This window comes from Crinia signifera, chromosome 9 (assembly GCF_055691185.1).
Source record: "Crinia signifera chromosome 9, ASM5569118v1, whole genome shotgun sequence".
NCBI classification, from domain to species: Eukaryota; Metazoa; Chordata; class Amphibia; order Anura; family Myobatrachidae; genus Crinia; species Crinia signifera.
Window position 1 is genome coordinate 84,927,779 of NC_139225.1, and position 17,852 is coordinate 84,945,630.

Consider the following 17,852-nt stretch of genomic DNA (forward strand, 5'->3'; position numbering starts at 1 on the left):
GCTGCTGCAGCCTCCACTGTGTTGTGTACTCAGGAAATGGAACCTGTATGGGTCCTGGGAGTGGCTAGATCGCCCGCCGTCGATGGTAATTTACTGTCATTCATCGGTGACCATCGTTCACTGTCGTTCGCCCTGCATGATGTTAACGACATAGCCTAATTGACCTGCATGCATGGTTGTTGCCCATCGTTGAAGGCATACACAGTAGATGATGCAAAACAATTCCCCTCAAGAACGACCCTGATCAATGTCCTCATTGGTTGTACAGGGAGGTGAATATAATGGAATTATTTATCGTTGTTTTCCTGCTATCGTCTAGTGCAGTGGTTCCCAACCCTGGTCCTCAAGTACCCCCAACAGTGCATGTTTTCCAGGTCTCCACACAGAATCACAAGTGATATAATTAGCTCCACCTGTAGATCTTTTAAAATGTGCCTGAATAATGAGTGCACCAGCTGGGTGACCTGGGAAACGTGTTCTGTTGGGGGTACTTGAGGACCAGGGTTGGGAACCACTGGTCTAGTGTGTACAGGCCTTTAAAGTCACTTACTAATTATTGGATGTTAAAAGTCACCTTTCCACAAACATGCTTCTAATTACTTCAAACCCACTGAAGCACTAATATAACCCTTTAAATTTTGTACTCGGGATCTCCTCATGGGGTCAGCCAAGGTCATCACAGTGCAAAAACATACAGATGAGTTATTATGAAGCTCTGTAGGCCAATTAGGGGAGTTGTGTATTTATTATTGTGTTCTGACTAAATAGCTTTAAATTCAAGTTTCAATAGAATATGTTTGTATGAAACAGATGACCATCTCAGACTTCCACGAACTGCAGTAATTAATGCTGTGTGGCTGCCAGGGAGTTGGCATGGTTCAGATTTCCATTTATTGGAATATGAGATTTTACAAATGCAAACATAGCACAGTTATTATGAGTCCTAATTGGCAGCATAATGAGTATTATGTTACCTAATTAGCAGTATGATCAACATTAAACATAAGTTGGCCCATTGGCTCATTAAAGACTTATTTCTGCAAACAGCAACGTAGTTGAAATCTCTCCCTTATGTATCAAGAGGATAGACTATGACAGTGCCAGTCTGAATCCATAGAATAAATTTGCCGGTTTCTACATCTGCCTTTACCAATGTCTCACATATCTCATCACTCTAGGGGAACAGATCACTATTTTTTTTTTTGTTTGCAAAAACAAGACTTTAATGATAATAATGCCATTATTCAGCTAATTGGGAAACACAATCCCATAATGCCTAAATTAACTAGAGAAAAAAAATGTTGATAGGAATGTACTTGGAAAAACAACTGGAAAAGGTGGATGTTGATCCACTGAAATGTTTCAGTTTATATTTAAGTATGATTATGTAGTTAATTTGAAATAAGTACTATTTTCCTCTACTGGAGCAATATGTACAGTAGTAGCCTGCAAGGTGCTGTCTGTTCAGGAATGTCTACACATCTGCCCATATTTTTAAAGGAGCAATCTTTAGAAGCCTGGCATTTCCTTACCTGTCTGGTCGTGGGGTTGTCTGATCTTCTACTGGAGCTTTGGTCCTTCCCAACTGGTGATTGATAGCGGATGTCACTTGGAAGTAGTACTTAAGTCTGGCAGCAGCTGGAGGTGGAGCTTAAGTCCAGGGGTGGTCTTTAGTCCAGCACTGGTAGAGAACAGCCTGGCTGCTACGGACTGCATAAGTGCTCTTTGTGGTGTCACAGTCTGCACTGGTAGTCCCAGGGGGAGAAAACACCTTCCCCATGGACTTCCTATCTGGCTGTGATTAGCAGGGAATGCTTCTAATGGGAAGTCACTGCCACTGCTAGGCAGTCCAGGAGTAAAAAGTTTCCATAAGAAAGCCACTACTTGTACGCTCATCCTTTAGGGCCAGTATTCTATTGTATGGTCCTGCATCATATCTATCACTGCCAGAAAGTGCTACCAGTATGGGATAACTCTCTGGGTATGGTGTCCAGTGACGAGTTTTACTGAGAGTGGAGGCTGCAGATCTGTAGCCACTACGTAATATCCACCACTGCTTAATAGTGCCATCATAGAAACTTTACATTAATGTGCTCTGCTAAGGCTGTTTTATATTCCCTTTCAAAAATGAAAAGCCGTGCCCATGTGGTCTAGAAGAATCAACTGAACAATATATGGATGGCTTTGTTGGCAAAAAGGAGCGTATGTGTCCAGCTAATAATAATTAATCATGACTTTTGAAAGTTCTTAGATGTAAAACTTGATACCTACATTGCTGGTAGAGCAGTGAAGATTCAATGAAGCTGGGTACACATTAGACAATATGCTCCATGTATGATATCATTAACCATTTTCCTTGCACTCCCCAGAGCTCCAGAACAAACAATATATTTAGTAAAAACCGCATGACTTCACAAAATATATCTTCAAATATATCTTCAGTGGCCACATCCAGGAGTATAGCTGATGTTGACGATATCATCTGTGATGTCACCCGCCCCCTGGCTGCTGCATGTTTTGTCAACATTGACCATGCAGCACAGATACTGGGGGGGGGGGGGGGGGGGGGTGTTAGAGATGCTCGGGGATGTGCATCGTTAGCGATATTTAGAATACAAATGAAACAATTTTTTAAAAGATATTGCTCAGTAGGACCAAAATGAGGGTTATCTTTTAAAAAGATATATCATCGTGCATACACACGAGATGCTGCACACATGAAAATATTGTTAATAATGGTCAATATCGTGCATACTGTTTAAAATATAGTGTACACACCTTTAAGCTAGACACACCCTTTTACAATTATCAGGATGACCAAAATATATTGTATAGTTGTGTGCAGGAGCGTTTTAAGAAAACAGGTTTGCTTGGCAATTTTCAAACCTATTTTGACAAATTCCCTTGGCACTTAAAGGGTTAAGCTGCTTTTGCATACAGACCTATGCAATACTCAGCTCATTCAGCCTCTACCTAAGGCTGTGTACACATGGAGCAATTTTGTCCATGGGGCCATATTGCTCGTGATGGGAGTGTGCACCGGCGATATATCTCCGGGTGTGCGCTCCCGTTTTCTCCCCCGTAGTGATCGCTGGTCGCAGGAAAGCGCTCCTGTAACCAGCTGATTTCCACTGCTGGGCTCCCCCAGCAGTTTCTTTTTCATCAGCGACCATCTCTGACCGCTGATTCAAACGGGACACTGAGCGATATATCGCTCAGCGACATATCCCCCCATGTGTACGGGGCTTAAAGCATGAAGTTCTCAATTTATTGTTTGGGGGGGGGGTTAGTGGTGCTGGCAATAGCAGAGTGCAGATATCTTATTTTATTTGTGTTAAAACCCCCATTTTAATACAAGCATTATACATACATAATACATACATTATACATAAAAAATAAATACATTGACACAATTTGTTGGTTTGTTACTTTATTTCTTAAAAATGAAATATTCAAATTACTTTCTTTTTCAAATATCGACACAATATATTCATTTATTTTTATATATTTACAGCATGATGCTTCTGTATAAAAAGCATGCTTCTGGCATAAAGACCAGAGCAGAATGCAACAAGAGCATTTAACTGCAGCCATATCACAAAACCTGTATAGTTTCCAATAGTAGCACATGAATTTAAACAGAATACAAAATTGTGTACTGTATGTTGTTCCCTAGCAACACAGCATAGGTCAAAGCAACACAATGGTATACGTGGTCAAAACAACTGTCATACTTAAAAAAGAGACCAGACAGCATAGCCAAGAAACACTGTTACTGCTGATGAATAAGCAAACATTCTACAGAGACTTTTAACCAGTAAATATTGGATAAGTTTATCTCTCACTGATTTATTTTGAACACACTTGCTTTATTGTTATTAATTTCACATTTGCCCATATCACTAAGAACACAATCTGTAACGCTAACATATATTAAGAATGGCAAACTCACCATTTCATCTAAGAATCGGAATCTTATGTTTAAACGCTGGAAAAGGATCAGAGTTGGGAGCGTAATTAAACATGAATAGTGTTTTTACATCACCATATTAATCTACAATGTATCCGAATTATTTTGGATTAAGTACAGACTAAAAACTAACATGACATATTACCCATAAAACCTGTCTTTTACTATTGTGGACTTACAGTTACAATGATGCGTATATGAAAAGCCATACGCCACATTTTTAACATATACTCCTGGCCTGACAACTATTGAAAATATATATGAGATAATGCACTCCTTCCTATGACATGTATAATAGATATCACCAAGGTCACAATGCTATAGGCCTTGTGCTGTTACATAGCTCACAGACCAGACGTCCACTGGGACTTCTACGTATATCCATAATACTTTACAGTATCGCTGCATTATTCCTTATAATACACAAGTTTTCCTAATAATCATTGAAGTAATGACATCAGAACTCACCTTTTATACAGATACTATTTACAGGTGTTTATAAATGAATCAATGTCACTTGTGCATTATAAACCGATAATAGATGAATGAAGCAATTGTATCTGTAGCTTGATTGTGGTCAGCTAGAATTAATTCTGCTCTTCTAAATATAGAAATGAATAAATTATACCTTATTTTAGAACTGCTTAAATTGCACATTAATGAGTTGTGTTTAAAATGTAATATTTATATAACTGAATCACAATACTCAATTTTGTATATTTTTTAAAAAGTTAATAACAAGAAACAATGGCAAGATTGCAATTTTACATGTTTCATTGCTTTTTTTTAATCACATACTTACTAATACTCTGGAAATTAGTGACACCAATGGCCATATTCAGATCAGAGAAATATAAATGTCTTCTAATAACCATATTATTCATAGTATATAATGCTTTTGCAATATTATGCTTACAGTATATATATATATATATATATATACCATTCAATAGTATAAAATGAACCCTTTATCGGACTGCTGTGTTATATTTTAGTACTTTGAAATTCCAGGCATACATAATAGCCATGTGTTTTGTTTGTGTTAGAGGTCTCCTTCTATTTAATGCAGTATGGAGCCATGTTACTAATAATGCAAGTTTAACCCCTTTGATTGATTAAACAGGTAGTTCTTTACTAACTTTATTGGGTGGTTCTATACTTATTTTAGTATAATTTGCCTGTCATAAATGGTAGTCTACACATTGCACTGCTTTTATTCATGTGTCAATTTCAATAAAACAATTTTATATTTGTATTGTTATGAACTCTGATTCATTAGACGAATGAATTCCATTAGAACACTTTCAGCAGGACAATTTTATATTGTCTAGGTCAGTGTTTTTCAACCACTGTGCAGTGGCACACTAGTGTGCCTGGAGCTGTTCTCAAGTGTGCCCCCAGATCTAGAGATGCCCAAGCCAGTTTACAGCCACCACTAGTTCAACTGTTATTTACTGGTCTCTTCTGTTCATGTGAAGGGCCAATGTATTTTATTTTTGTTACCTGTGGGATCAGTTTGATTGTTTTATTTTTATATGAGGGCCAATAGGTTTTTTTTTTTTTCTTGTGAGGGCCAATGTGCTTTGCCCTATGGGGATCTCATGGTGTGCCTTGGCAATTTAAAAATCTTATTTAGTGTGCCACAAGGTAAAAAGGTTGAAAATCACTGGAGTAGGTAAATCAAGGGTACATGGATTTCTGAGATTTCTAGGTCTTTTGGGAAAATACTGTGAACAATTTTATTCTTGGAATTATTAATTTACCTAAATAACCATTATATACAAATGTGTTGCCCTGCCAAACATTCATTCCTTTGAGCATAAGGAGATAAAGATGGAAGCTGGATGAGAGATCTTCCCACATAACTTGCAAATGCAACTGATCGCAGTGAATTTTACTGAAAACAAATGGGGCAATTTTCTGCACAATGTTTTTATTGGACAATTCAATTAAAGCCCATTTTTTGCAGTTAAACTTACCCACAATCACACAAAAAAGGAGATGTTCCCAGATACATATTTTTCCTGCAATCGTAAAAAAAAGGCACCTATCACAGATTGGGGTTCTCCTGCTTCCAGACAAGTGAAACAGAATCCATGATAGTACCAGCTATTGGGTATAACTGATTTACCCCCAGGGACCAATAAGTCAAGGTCATTTACAGCTGTAGCAAATTGAATTCCTCCCCTTTGTAGCTGAGGATGGATTTAAACAGAACAGACATATTGGGGCAGATGTATTAAGCTTTAACAAGAGATAAATGCAAGGGTGATAACGAGAGATAAATGTCCAGCCAATCAGCTCCTTACTGACTTTTTTCAAACACAGGCTGTAACATGGAAGTTAGCAGGTGATTGGCTGGACGTTTATCTCTCCTTATCACCCTTGCATTTATCTCTTGTTAAAGCTTAATACATCTGCCCCATTATTAGTAGCACAAAAGGGACAAGATACTGTATAAATGTATGCATATGGAATATATAAAATAATAGCCATGAAACTCAATGCAGTGTATACATTATATGTAAAGATTTGTGGGATATATATATATATATATATATATATATATATAAATAAATATTGGGAGGCAATGAATTCTGTCTGTGAAAAGTCATCACTAGTGTTAGCATTGATATTAATTTACCATATGCAATAGCAATTACTTACTTAGACAGTTCAGTCTTGCTTTGCTGAGGTCGTATCACTAGGAGTCTGTGTATTGGTACTTACACTGCGCAATGGTGAAATTGCTTCTGATGTGAAAATAGTTACTTCTGATTATTTATAACTCACAGTTAGCTCTCGGTTTCAAGATCAAGCCCATGTATGATGCTGTAGGGGTATTTTGTTAGATATTACCAAATTTGGTGTCATGGGAATATATAGGTTGGCAAACCAATACAGAAATGCTGTGTCATTGTAGGACATGTTTGTTTATTGTGTGGATAAAGTTTGCATCAAGTGAAGTTTATAAGTGATGTCTCTTTAATTTGTTTGAGTTTTGTGGTTTGAAATGGCTCATAATTTTTGTTATGTGTGTGGCGATGTGATATTTTCCACCTGGAAATGCCAAATTTCTCCAATGAGGACATCCATATTTAAAAAAAAAAAAAATAGTTGCATTGTTGTCAGTGGTTTGAGGTGAGCTTTGATTATGGAGCACAAGCCATTGGACTGGAGGCTGTTAATAGGCTCATAAAGTTTAGTGTAAACCTAATTTCTTTCACTGCCTATAGGTAATGCTGTCAACATAAAGGAAGCATATCATAATCTAAAATAGGTTCTGTAAACATTTTTGTACAAAGACCATCAATTGTACATCTGTGGAGATCATAAGGTGATTACAATACTGGTGGCCATGCAGTTTGTATACACCAAGTACTACTGTTTCCTCTGTGAGACAGTTGAGCTATGGCTTACAACAGAAAAGTCTGACCTCCAAGGGAAAATATGTGCCCTCAGGGAAAAAAATGTACACCACAGTCCTTTTGTTGATCCAAGCAAAATTCTGCCCTTTTAAACATCAAATTTGGATTTACGAAGAATATTGTAAAGGGGACAAGCAATGATGGTGAAGCTTTCAAGTACCTAAGAGGACGATTTGCACTTCTGAATAATGGTAGAGTTAAGGAAGGAATCTTTGTTGGTACACAAATTTGTCAACATTTTAAGGATAAATCTTCCACTGAGTCTCCCAGATTATTGAGAAAGCAGCATAGGAAGTCTTTATTGGCCTTTGGCATTGCTTCTTGGTTAACAGAAAGGTTGGAAACTAAGTTGAGATTGTGAATAACCTTCTAGAAAAGTATGATCAACTAGGCCACAACATGTAACTCAAAATCCACTTTCTTGACTCTCATCCGGACTTCTTCCCTGAGAAATGTGGTGCAGTTGACTGACGAGCATGGTGAACGATTCTAATTGAACCAAGATATCAGCGTAGGTGGAACACTTCTATGCTTGCTGACTACGGTGGAACAGTGACAATATGTGCCCCAGAACAGTGGTACAAATGACAAGCCAAGAGGAAGCGCTATCATGAATAGGCCACTATTTTGATATTTCATTCAGTTGATGTATGCTGTTTAATTTTTTTTCTTATTTGCAACTGAATTGAAACAACTCTTTATTATCCCTTATAACAATATGTTTCTAATCCCAGAGTTCCCTAAAAGTCCTGCCTAACTCACCATCATTGGGGTTCCCTAAGAGTGGCACTGCTCTGGCTTAATTCATATTATCTTAAATGCTGGCATAATTAAGGAGCATTGTGGCTACTCAATATTAAGGAACAGAGTAATGCTGTAAATGTGCACTGGTTTTGCATTAATATCTCTATCCCTTCTTGATAGTCATAGAATAATTTGATTAATTTGTATTTAACATCACACTATACGGAAGATGGTGCAGAGTGCATCACTACTGTGTATACAGCTATTTTAGATTCAGCTTGGAAAAATCATGTACCTAGCAGCTCCTGCAACCAAGGTGTCTGGACATTTAAGCACGGATACTAACCAATATTACAGTATGCAATAGAATTTTTTTTCACGTTTACTGTAGTTGTTTTATCTATTTACATCTATCTATGGGTTGCAGGACTATGGAAGATGGGGATTTGAACATATACACATGCCATAGGGTCCTGGAACCTGTCAGTTACATTCCGTAGATGCTGGGACCTAGCCGGCAGTGGGGAACTGGTGGCGGTGGCCAGGTGGCAGGGACCAGCGACAGACATCCTCCTTGTCTCAGCTAGGAGCTGATTTACACTCATTAAGAAAAATGTGTAAAGTGTGGAAGATTGGGAAAAAAACATATCAGCATCAGGTTCTGGTAAATCTACTTATCATGCATGTGTGTCAACAGTTTTCTGGGCATGAGAAAAGAGACACTTATTTTACATTGTATTTATACCTTATGCAGTCTGGGGTAATTGCAAGTACACCAGCTTCACATATATTTTTTTCCATTAGCTTTTGTGTAATCCTTATGTTTTTATGTCCGTTTGTAATGAAATAGCTTTTAGTCAGCAGAAATAGTTTAGTACAATTTCTACGCCTATGTACACACATTTGTCCTTGAAGTTGTTTTTTTTAGCCCACAGAGCCTTTACCCTGTTGAAGAGGATTTTTGTTCTTGACAGCTTGTCTTATGTGTTGAGCCTGAACTCGCTCTGTTTGATCCTCGACCTACTGAGACTTACTAAGATAGGAAGATCAAAGTGACTCAGTGGGAAGGAAACAGCCCAGCAGCATAATTTCCTTTTCAAGCATCCCAAATTGGTCAGCTGAGTGTATAGAAAAGATATCGTATGTAGCTAATTAGGCCTGTAATTATTGTACTGAAAAAAACTTGTATACTTTTCATTTCAGGATACAATTAAAGAACTGACATATGCAAGTCCTCAGCTAGGTTATAGTAGCACGTTGAACAATATCTACACAGAACAGATAACATCCATCCGTATTTAGTGGCATTAAAATAGGAAAGATCCATAGAAAAATATTATTAATGATTAACAAGAAGGGGGTTATTCTAATTGACTTGCAAAGCTGTGAGTAATTTGAACATCACGGGCACGCACCACAAATCTCACTGCACGCATGTGAATGGATGTTTTGCATAAACATCCATTCCCATGCGGGAGCGAAATCATTTGAAGGTTGCCAACCATCAATTAAAATAAACTCGAGTTCCATAGTTCTGCTTTAAAGCAATATTAGTGCTACTTTAACTATTTGGTTTCAGAAAATATATTTTATTTTTCAAGATATTTATATTTAGGTTTCCAATATTTATCTTTCCATGTTGCAATAAGCATATATATTAAAGGGGTTTATAATCTCTGTTTTGAAATATACTTCTCATGATTTTATTAGAATAGTATTTGTGTACATAAAATATTTATTTCCCAATATAAAGTACATCTGGTTATTATATATAGCATATCACAGAAAGTATAGGCCAAGAGCAATTTTTAGGGAGCTCCAATAATGTTCTAAGGGTGAGTAAAGATATTGATCCATTTATATGCCCCATATTTCCAACACTTGAATTGCCTTTTAAATATCTTGCTCTGCAACATAAAATCTATTTTTTTTACACATGGGCATCTAATTTAACCTACCTTACATTCAGCAAAAAAGCCCCACTTCTTTCCCATACTGTCCTCTCAACGTTTGGAGAGAGATAAAGTGGATAAAGTGTTAACTAATCATTTTTCAAGCAGCCTATAAAATGACAGGAGCTGATTAGTTGGTACTTTATCTCTCCCCAAAATCTTGCTCCATGTGGCAGTGTAATACACATGCTTGGACTTGCAGAAATATGCAATATAGTGTCACAACATTATGTCTTCTTTGCTACACTTTTGCAACTGTGAAAATTACCATTAATTTATTTATTTTTGTGTCTTGTCCCTCAAAATTGCTAGAAATAATAGTATACTCTATTTAATAGAATTGTGCAGACGCTGTGACTGGTTCCCAATATTTTTTTATCACTATTAGTTAAGCTGAGAAAGAGATAACTTGCTACAAAACATTAGTGTAACTAAGTAGGTATAAACAATCACTCAGTTTAGATCTGTTATGTCTCTCACCCAACTGGTAGTAAAGAAACCTATATTGTAAGAGGTATGAGCATAACATGCAGATCAGCCAGATATACTGGGAGCTGGATTGGCCATTTATCTAGTACTGTCTTGTGTGGTTATTTATTCTACACCTCTCAAGGCAACTACTTTGTTCTAATGTAGGCAGATAGGAAGAGTATGAAATCTAGACTGCATTATATTGCAATTTCTGTACTTCATCATTTAATAGCAGCATATAGCTCAACACATATCAGCATCATTTATATGGTGTAAGTTTCACAAAAGTATATGCCCATAATTCAGGATGCAAAACCTCACATGGACCATCACGTTGACTGACTTCAAATATCATTATTATACATTCAAATTTCACATGAACACATATTTTCTATGATGAATATAGTGAGCAGAGATTTACTATATAAATGTAAACACTGAAAAACATATTGTATCAGTGAGATATTTCATTATTTAGAAAAATAAAACTGTAAATTGATTTTCATTAAATAAGGTTTTTGGGCTAAGCTAGCTAAGCATTACATTTCCCTACTATTGGTCTTTTGTGAAAATTTGAGAGGAACGTCGGGAAAAAAATTCGCTCCTGTCTTCTTAATTGATGCCCATTCCTTTTTGAAATGACAATACAATCTTTGGTGCTAGAGCCTAAGGGAAAAAGTCCCCTTTAAAGGTGAACTCATGCAAACATAAAATGATTAATATGTTGTATACAATCAAATATTACTGACCTTTACAATTCATTACCTTACAAAGAATTGCTTAGTTTTTATGTTATTGGTGTGTTATGTCCATGTCTCTACGGTAATGGTATTTGTAGAGAACTTAAACATGTTCTAATATGTTTTATTAACAGCAACAGCAAACAATGACATCTGCAGTTATTCTAATCATTATGAAGAAAAAGAGAGAGAACACTGGTAGCAGTAACCCTAAAGAGAAAACAAACAGAATTATATAATTTACTTAATTTTTTTTAATTGTTGGTTTATTATATTTAGAGTTACTGCTACCAGTTTTTTTTTAAAGTGCAAACTATGGTGTTATTTAAAGTTTTTGAATACATACACCAGAAAAAGGAAAAAATATACATTGATTTTTTCTCTTTTTTATTTCAAATAATGGTGAGGGGGATGTGTCAGATGACAAGATTTTAGATGTATGGATTATGAACTAGAGAAAAATGAAGGTGTCAGGAGGCTAAAAGGGTCCAAGGAGACCTGTTAACAGATAAGAGAAGAAAGGGGAAGATGATTCAGAAGGTGCCATCTGAAGGTGGCTAAGGAACAGTGCCAGGGTAGAGGACAAGGTGTCAAAACCCAAATCAAAGGGACAGTGGACAGAACCAGAATAACAGAGGAATGGAAAGTCTAACAGGGAAAAGTAAAAGTGTAATGGGACGGGAAAGTGGTCCAAATACACTGGGTGCCAGGGTAAACAGGAGAGGCTGCTACTGGACTAGATCCCAGGACAGGGAATAGAACAGGTGCCAAGGAAAAACAGATAGCTTCAGAGAACAAGGAGACCATCAAACAGATGGGGTGTTGAGAGGAAGGGTGGAAGGGCTCTGAATTAAATGGATGAGAAAACAAAGACACCAGCAAAGTTATTGGTGGACTTATCTTGCTACTGTTAAAATAAAAAACAGTGGATGTTATGCAGATATTTGTACTGCACATGCATCGCGATTGTGTACTTTCAAAGAATTTGGACTAATAATGATTGACTGTTATAGAACATATATTGGAAGTACAGTACTGTAATGGGATGGTGATTAGTCAAACACAGGGATGTTGCAATCATTTTGCATGTGTGTTGCAGCCAATGACTACACCTGCATATACAGTTGTAATGGCTCAAGCAATTTACTTCAGACTGACATTAACCATAGGATGTGCAGTAGTTTGATGAGCGAAGATGGTGCCTCTTTGTACACAATCAGTGAATTACAGATGCCGCCAGTGGAAGTCGTCAGTTGTGAATGTTACTGTGTCCACCTCTTATTAAGACCCAATATTCTTATACTTAGCATCGCATATTATGTTCAAACATATTTTCCTTATTGTTGTATGTTATACTTGAAATAGGAGTTCATTTTTGTTAAGGATGGAGAAGAGAAAACTAAAATCATCAGTATGTTGCTTGTAAATAGCATAAAACATTATGGGCAAGAAGAAGTAATACCGTAGACCAGGGGTGGCCAAACATGTCCTCAAGATCTAGCAACAGTTCATATTTTTCAGGCAACCTGTGGATCTATAGTTGGACTGAATGCAGCATGTTTGAAAATGTGGCATTTTATAATGACTACAGCTGTGCACCAGTTAGATGATGTGTAAAAATGAGGACACTTGGTAGATTTTTGAGGACCGGTTTGGCCACCCCTGCTGTAGAACTATACCCTTGACCAAACATCATTATATGCAATTAACTGTACAGGTCATAAAAATTGAATTTGCTTCTAATATTCATAACACTATATTGTACTGTAAGTGGTACATTATACCTACAAATTCATTAGATTTCTTACAAGCACTGAATTAATGACATCAGAAATACTGTAGATCTGTAGATGAGTTAATAAATGTAGTTTTTTTCCCACATTTGCATTAAAAAGAGGTAATACACTAAATCAGTGCATTTTTAGCTATTTTTTGATCATCAGCTGCAATAAGCCAAACCCCCATAGTGCTTCTAGGCCTAGGAATGATATCTAATTGAACAGTTATTTTGAATTGTTTAGGTAATTGGTAGGTTTAGAGCCCAATGGGTGTATTCATGACTCACAACATTTTATTTTTTATTTGAAAGAATGTTAATTTATGAAAAATAAGAAACAATGACAGAATTTCAGTATTACATATTTAGTTTTTATCATATACTTACTAATACTTTAGGTAGGTTTTTTTTGTCTAGAAACTACAGTATAAGCTCTTATCACATAAGCTCTAGTTTTCGGAAAAGGATGGCAACTTTGTAGTGGTTAATATGCAAGCGAAAATGCTGAATACTGCCACACAATATATAAGAAGCTTTATGGTAATTTTTAAACCCCATGGGTACTTGAGAGACCTTAACATTTGCCTGACAATTACACAGAGAAGATAGCCATTTAGTGGGATGTACAGATATTCACTAGAATGCAGCCCGACTCGGCACATATCACTTTCTCTTTATGTGATGTCACTTATTTTTTTTTTTATCAACAGGCTGCTTTCTAATGCTATTGCTTCAGCCCACAAAATGAATGCTGCCACATAACTGTGTACAGGTGACAAGTGTATTTTAAACACATCGCTCAGAATTATGATAAAAGACCTCCCTGGTGCATTCAGAATTACATTGCTCAGCTAACAATATTAAAATACCATCTTCTGTCACATTTAAAGGCAGTTGGATATGTTTTCCTCATATTTACATATACAGATATCTGATCTAAAAAATTGTTACAATAAACCATTTTTTGTTTTAAAAACAGGCAGTCTTTGGTGACGCAAAGGCAAATAATGTCTTTTGTTTGTTTGTTACCTCCTGCCTACTTCACTCTGTCTCATGAAATTAATAATGTTGGCACTATCAGAAAGTTCTAGGTACTGGTCCACTGAATGAACAAAATATCCATCATAGCCCTGGACTTTCCCTGTGCTTAAAAGTTGTTGTTTTTCTGCTTCTGTCCACATCCTTATGCCTTCTTCTCCTTCTTGCAATCTCTTCTGCTCCTTAGTCCAAGCCTGGGCCACCGCTCTCTGTCTTGCCAATTCCAGAACATGATCCTCCTCTTCTTCAATTGTTGTTCCATAGCGAACATTAAAGCACAAAGTGCCATGTTGAAGCTGTATATCAGCAAACCGTCTAGTCCTCCCACTAACCACTGAAGTCATTTGAGACACAGTAACATTGACTCCGTTCTCCAGAATACGACCATTACCACTGTTTCCAATGACAGTAAGATCTTCTTCCAAGGAACCCAACTTAATGAAGTAGTGAGTATCTCGTCCTTCTATAGTAAAATGCAAATTTTCGAGGTAATGGGCATTATTCAAAATGGCAGCAATGCGGCGACTGTCTTCATTAGCAACTCCAATGACATCTGCAGTCACAACTCCATCTTTGATGGCAAATTTGATGCCTTTCCCAAATAGAGATGACACAGCTGCAAATCTGGGATATTTTATGGTTTCCTGGCATTTCTGACCAGTTTGCTTTGGAGCCATTGGAAGTTGGTCTAAGGAAATGAAGTTTCTTAGCTGCTTCTGTAGCTCACATTGAATACCAAGTATTGTCTAAAAAGATATTTAAAATGGCAATTAATTTCAATTTATAACAAATAATAAAAATGTGTATAATTTGTGGAAAGGACTGGTACATATTTATTTTGTCAAATACTCCTGTCAACCATATACAGTAAAAGCTTTGCAAAATTCCTACAATTAGCTTATTTAAATGTGTTTCATCACTATTGTTTCCACTTTTGCATATGAAAACTTTTACATTTTCTAAATACGGAGTACTGTATAATGGATATGGAACCCGGCCATAAATCTGATTCAAAGTTAAAATGCAAATGATTATTAGTGTTAAAATATAGAGTTATGAATATATTTCTAAATTGATGTTAAAGGAAACTAATGAACATGCCAAGAAATCATAGTAAAATGCATTCACTAATAAAGGTTGCAAATTAGGCCATTTGCAACTATCACAAGATACCTGGTACTGGCGCTTGTTTGAATCAGTAGCATATGCTTCAGGTTTAAATTAGGAATATGTACTCATGTCATGTTTTTTATTCATTCCCTATCAGGCTTTGACAAAACACAGAGCATCTTTCTAATACAGAGGGTACACCTCCATTCGATAAAACACGGGCACAAACACATACAGTAATATACAGTATGCATGAGAAAATGATTAGTTCACTCTTGGCTCAGCGTATATTTATGTGATCTAAACGTATTCTGATGCATCCCCATTCCAACACAGTGCATCCCAATGCATATGGGAAGCACAACATTAATATACAAGAATGCACTTCTGCGGCCCACATTCATTTATACCCTTGTGCCATTGCGTTCAATCCTATGTGAGTCCCATGCTGTATTGGGGGAGTGCTGGCACTGGAGTAGTACTTAAAACAATGCTTGTTTCACATGGTTTACACCTAATATTCTTATTTTTTGTGTAAAGGAAATGGAATGGTTGAGTTAACCGGATGCATTTCCTCATTATAATAATATTTTAAAAAGTCTTAACCCAATATTACATATATAATACCATAAAATTCAATGAATAACTTTGTGTGTAGTTTATGAACATATATTATGTTTGTTTAGAATTGCAGCTATCAAAGTGTATAAAATGGTGAAGTGAGAAACTATATAAACCAATAGTTTAAAAATACAAGCATCAAAATGTTTCCATTTACTAAGATGAGGAATAGGTAAGAGGTCTTTGGGTGGTGATTGCTTGGATATGCGATTCTTGCAACATGACTATTAGTTGTGGTTACTTGGAGAACTAAATTTCGATTTCTACACCCTAGAGAGCCTGCACAGTGTCCCCAGTTTTTAAGTGTGAATAATTTAGGTGCAATATTATTCTTTTAGCTAGTATGATTATGCTTTTCTTTATGTTTGGTGGTAAAAGTCCTGTGTGCCATATGTAAGGCCAGACATAGCAGCCTATTTTTATCCGATAACTCATCTTTTCCTGAAGACTATCACACCCACCAATTCAGTATGTTAGAATTAGAGGTGTACGGGTTTGGTTTTATCTGGATTTACTAGGTTCTCAAAGCGGGATCTTATTGGCTGTAACATGTTTTGGATAACCAATAATATCCCGCTTGGAGAACAGAGTAAATCCAGATAAAACCGAACCCTCTAGTTACGATCCAGTGAATTGGCAAAGAATGAAGATCAATAGTAACAAACAAAGTTTTGAGTTTAGATTTCTTACAGGGTGGTTGTTTTACATCTCAATAAACAAAGTAACCAAGGTTACAATTGAGCGTTTGATTTGTGAAGTTTCCCCATTAGCAGCTGCTTTGGGTGTGAGGGTAGTCGATCCTCACAAGAAATCAAGAAAGAAAATTGTACAATGCAGAGTCAATTTTAATACATATACACAATTTTTAATAAAGCATAAAAATATATAAAAACAGTTAAGCACATTGATACAAACAATAAAAGTGATTATGCCTGAAGGATGAAAGTGTTTGTTAGCCACTTGTTCTTATTTTGCCTGAGGGCAGATAGTAGTGCCAACTATGTTCATTATAAATGTGGAGGTGGAAGGTGTTTATAATTACCAAACTAGTTGCCACAGGTTAAGAGAAGGTCATTTCCCCCTAGGGTGCTGGAGTCCAGAGCACTACTAATAGGATATTCAGCAATCAGTTGTTGTAGATAATACCCCTTTTGGACCAAAACGCCGGGTCGCACCCGACTTTTTGGACCCTGGTTGAAGCCGGGTGCAACCCGGCGTTTAGGGGCATTTACACCGGACGGGCTTAAACGCCAGCACCCCCTTCCCGGCGCTTGAAGATGACAGCGTGATGTCATCTTCAAGCGCTGATCGACGCCGCCGTACCCGGAACGCTGCTGGGGGCAGCCCAGCACTAAGGTAAGCTGCTAGGCTGCCCCCAGTCCCTGCGCGCACCCCCCGCCATTGGACAGGAGGTAAATGGATGCCGCACACAGGCATCCGTTCACCTCCCTCCCCCGCCGCTGCTGCTGTCTGCAGAGTATAGCAGACAGCAGCGCCGGCTGTCAGTGTCAGACTGACAATCCGTCCAACCTGCGGACGCTGCGGTCCGCAGGTTGGACGTTCCCCATTCATGTAAATGGTAGCCGGGTTATCCGACCCGGCGTTCCCATTTACACCGCCCTCTACCCAGGTCCTAGCCGTGTTCTACCCTGGGTAGAAGTCCCGTGTAAAGGGACACGGCATTAGGGATTTACACCGCCGAAGATCCGGGTCTGACCCACCGCTGACCCAGATTTTTCGGCGGTGTAAAAGGGGTATAAATGGCAGTCCCTCTGAACAGAGAATGTACGCCTCATGCAATAAGGTCTCCTCCCAAGGTATAATTATGTCCCAGGCTGTTTGAAGCGGCAATCAGTTTGATAATTATAAACGCCTCCGGAGACCACCTTTCACCTCCGCATTTATAATGAATATATATATATATATATATATATATATATATATATATATGCCACTACTATCTGCTCTCTGGCAAAATAGGAACAAGTGGCTGACAAACAC

At 37.3% G+C, this 17,852-nt stretch overlaps 1 protein-coding gene across 3 annotated transcripts in view; it reads right to left on the reverse strand.

Moving 5' to 3' along the window:
- Positions 1 to 5,446: 5,446 nt before the first annotated feature.
- TENM1 (teneurin transmembrane protein 1) overlaps positions 5,447 to 17,852 on the reverse strand; it is a 726,432-nt gene continuing 714,026 nt past the window's right edge. For all 3 annotated transcript variants that reach the window (XM_083159336.1, XM_083159335.1, XM_083159334.1), the window contains one exon: positions 5,447 to 14,866. In XM_083159336.1, coding sequence (XP_083015462.1) covers positions 14,108 to 14,866 — 759 coding nt within the window. In that variant the 3' untranslated portion in view covers positions 5,447 to 14,107. The remainder of the gene's footprint in view (positions 14,867 to 17,852) is intronic.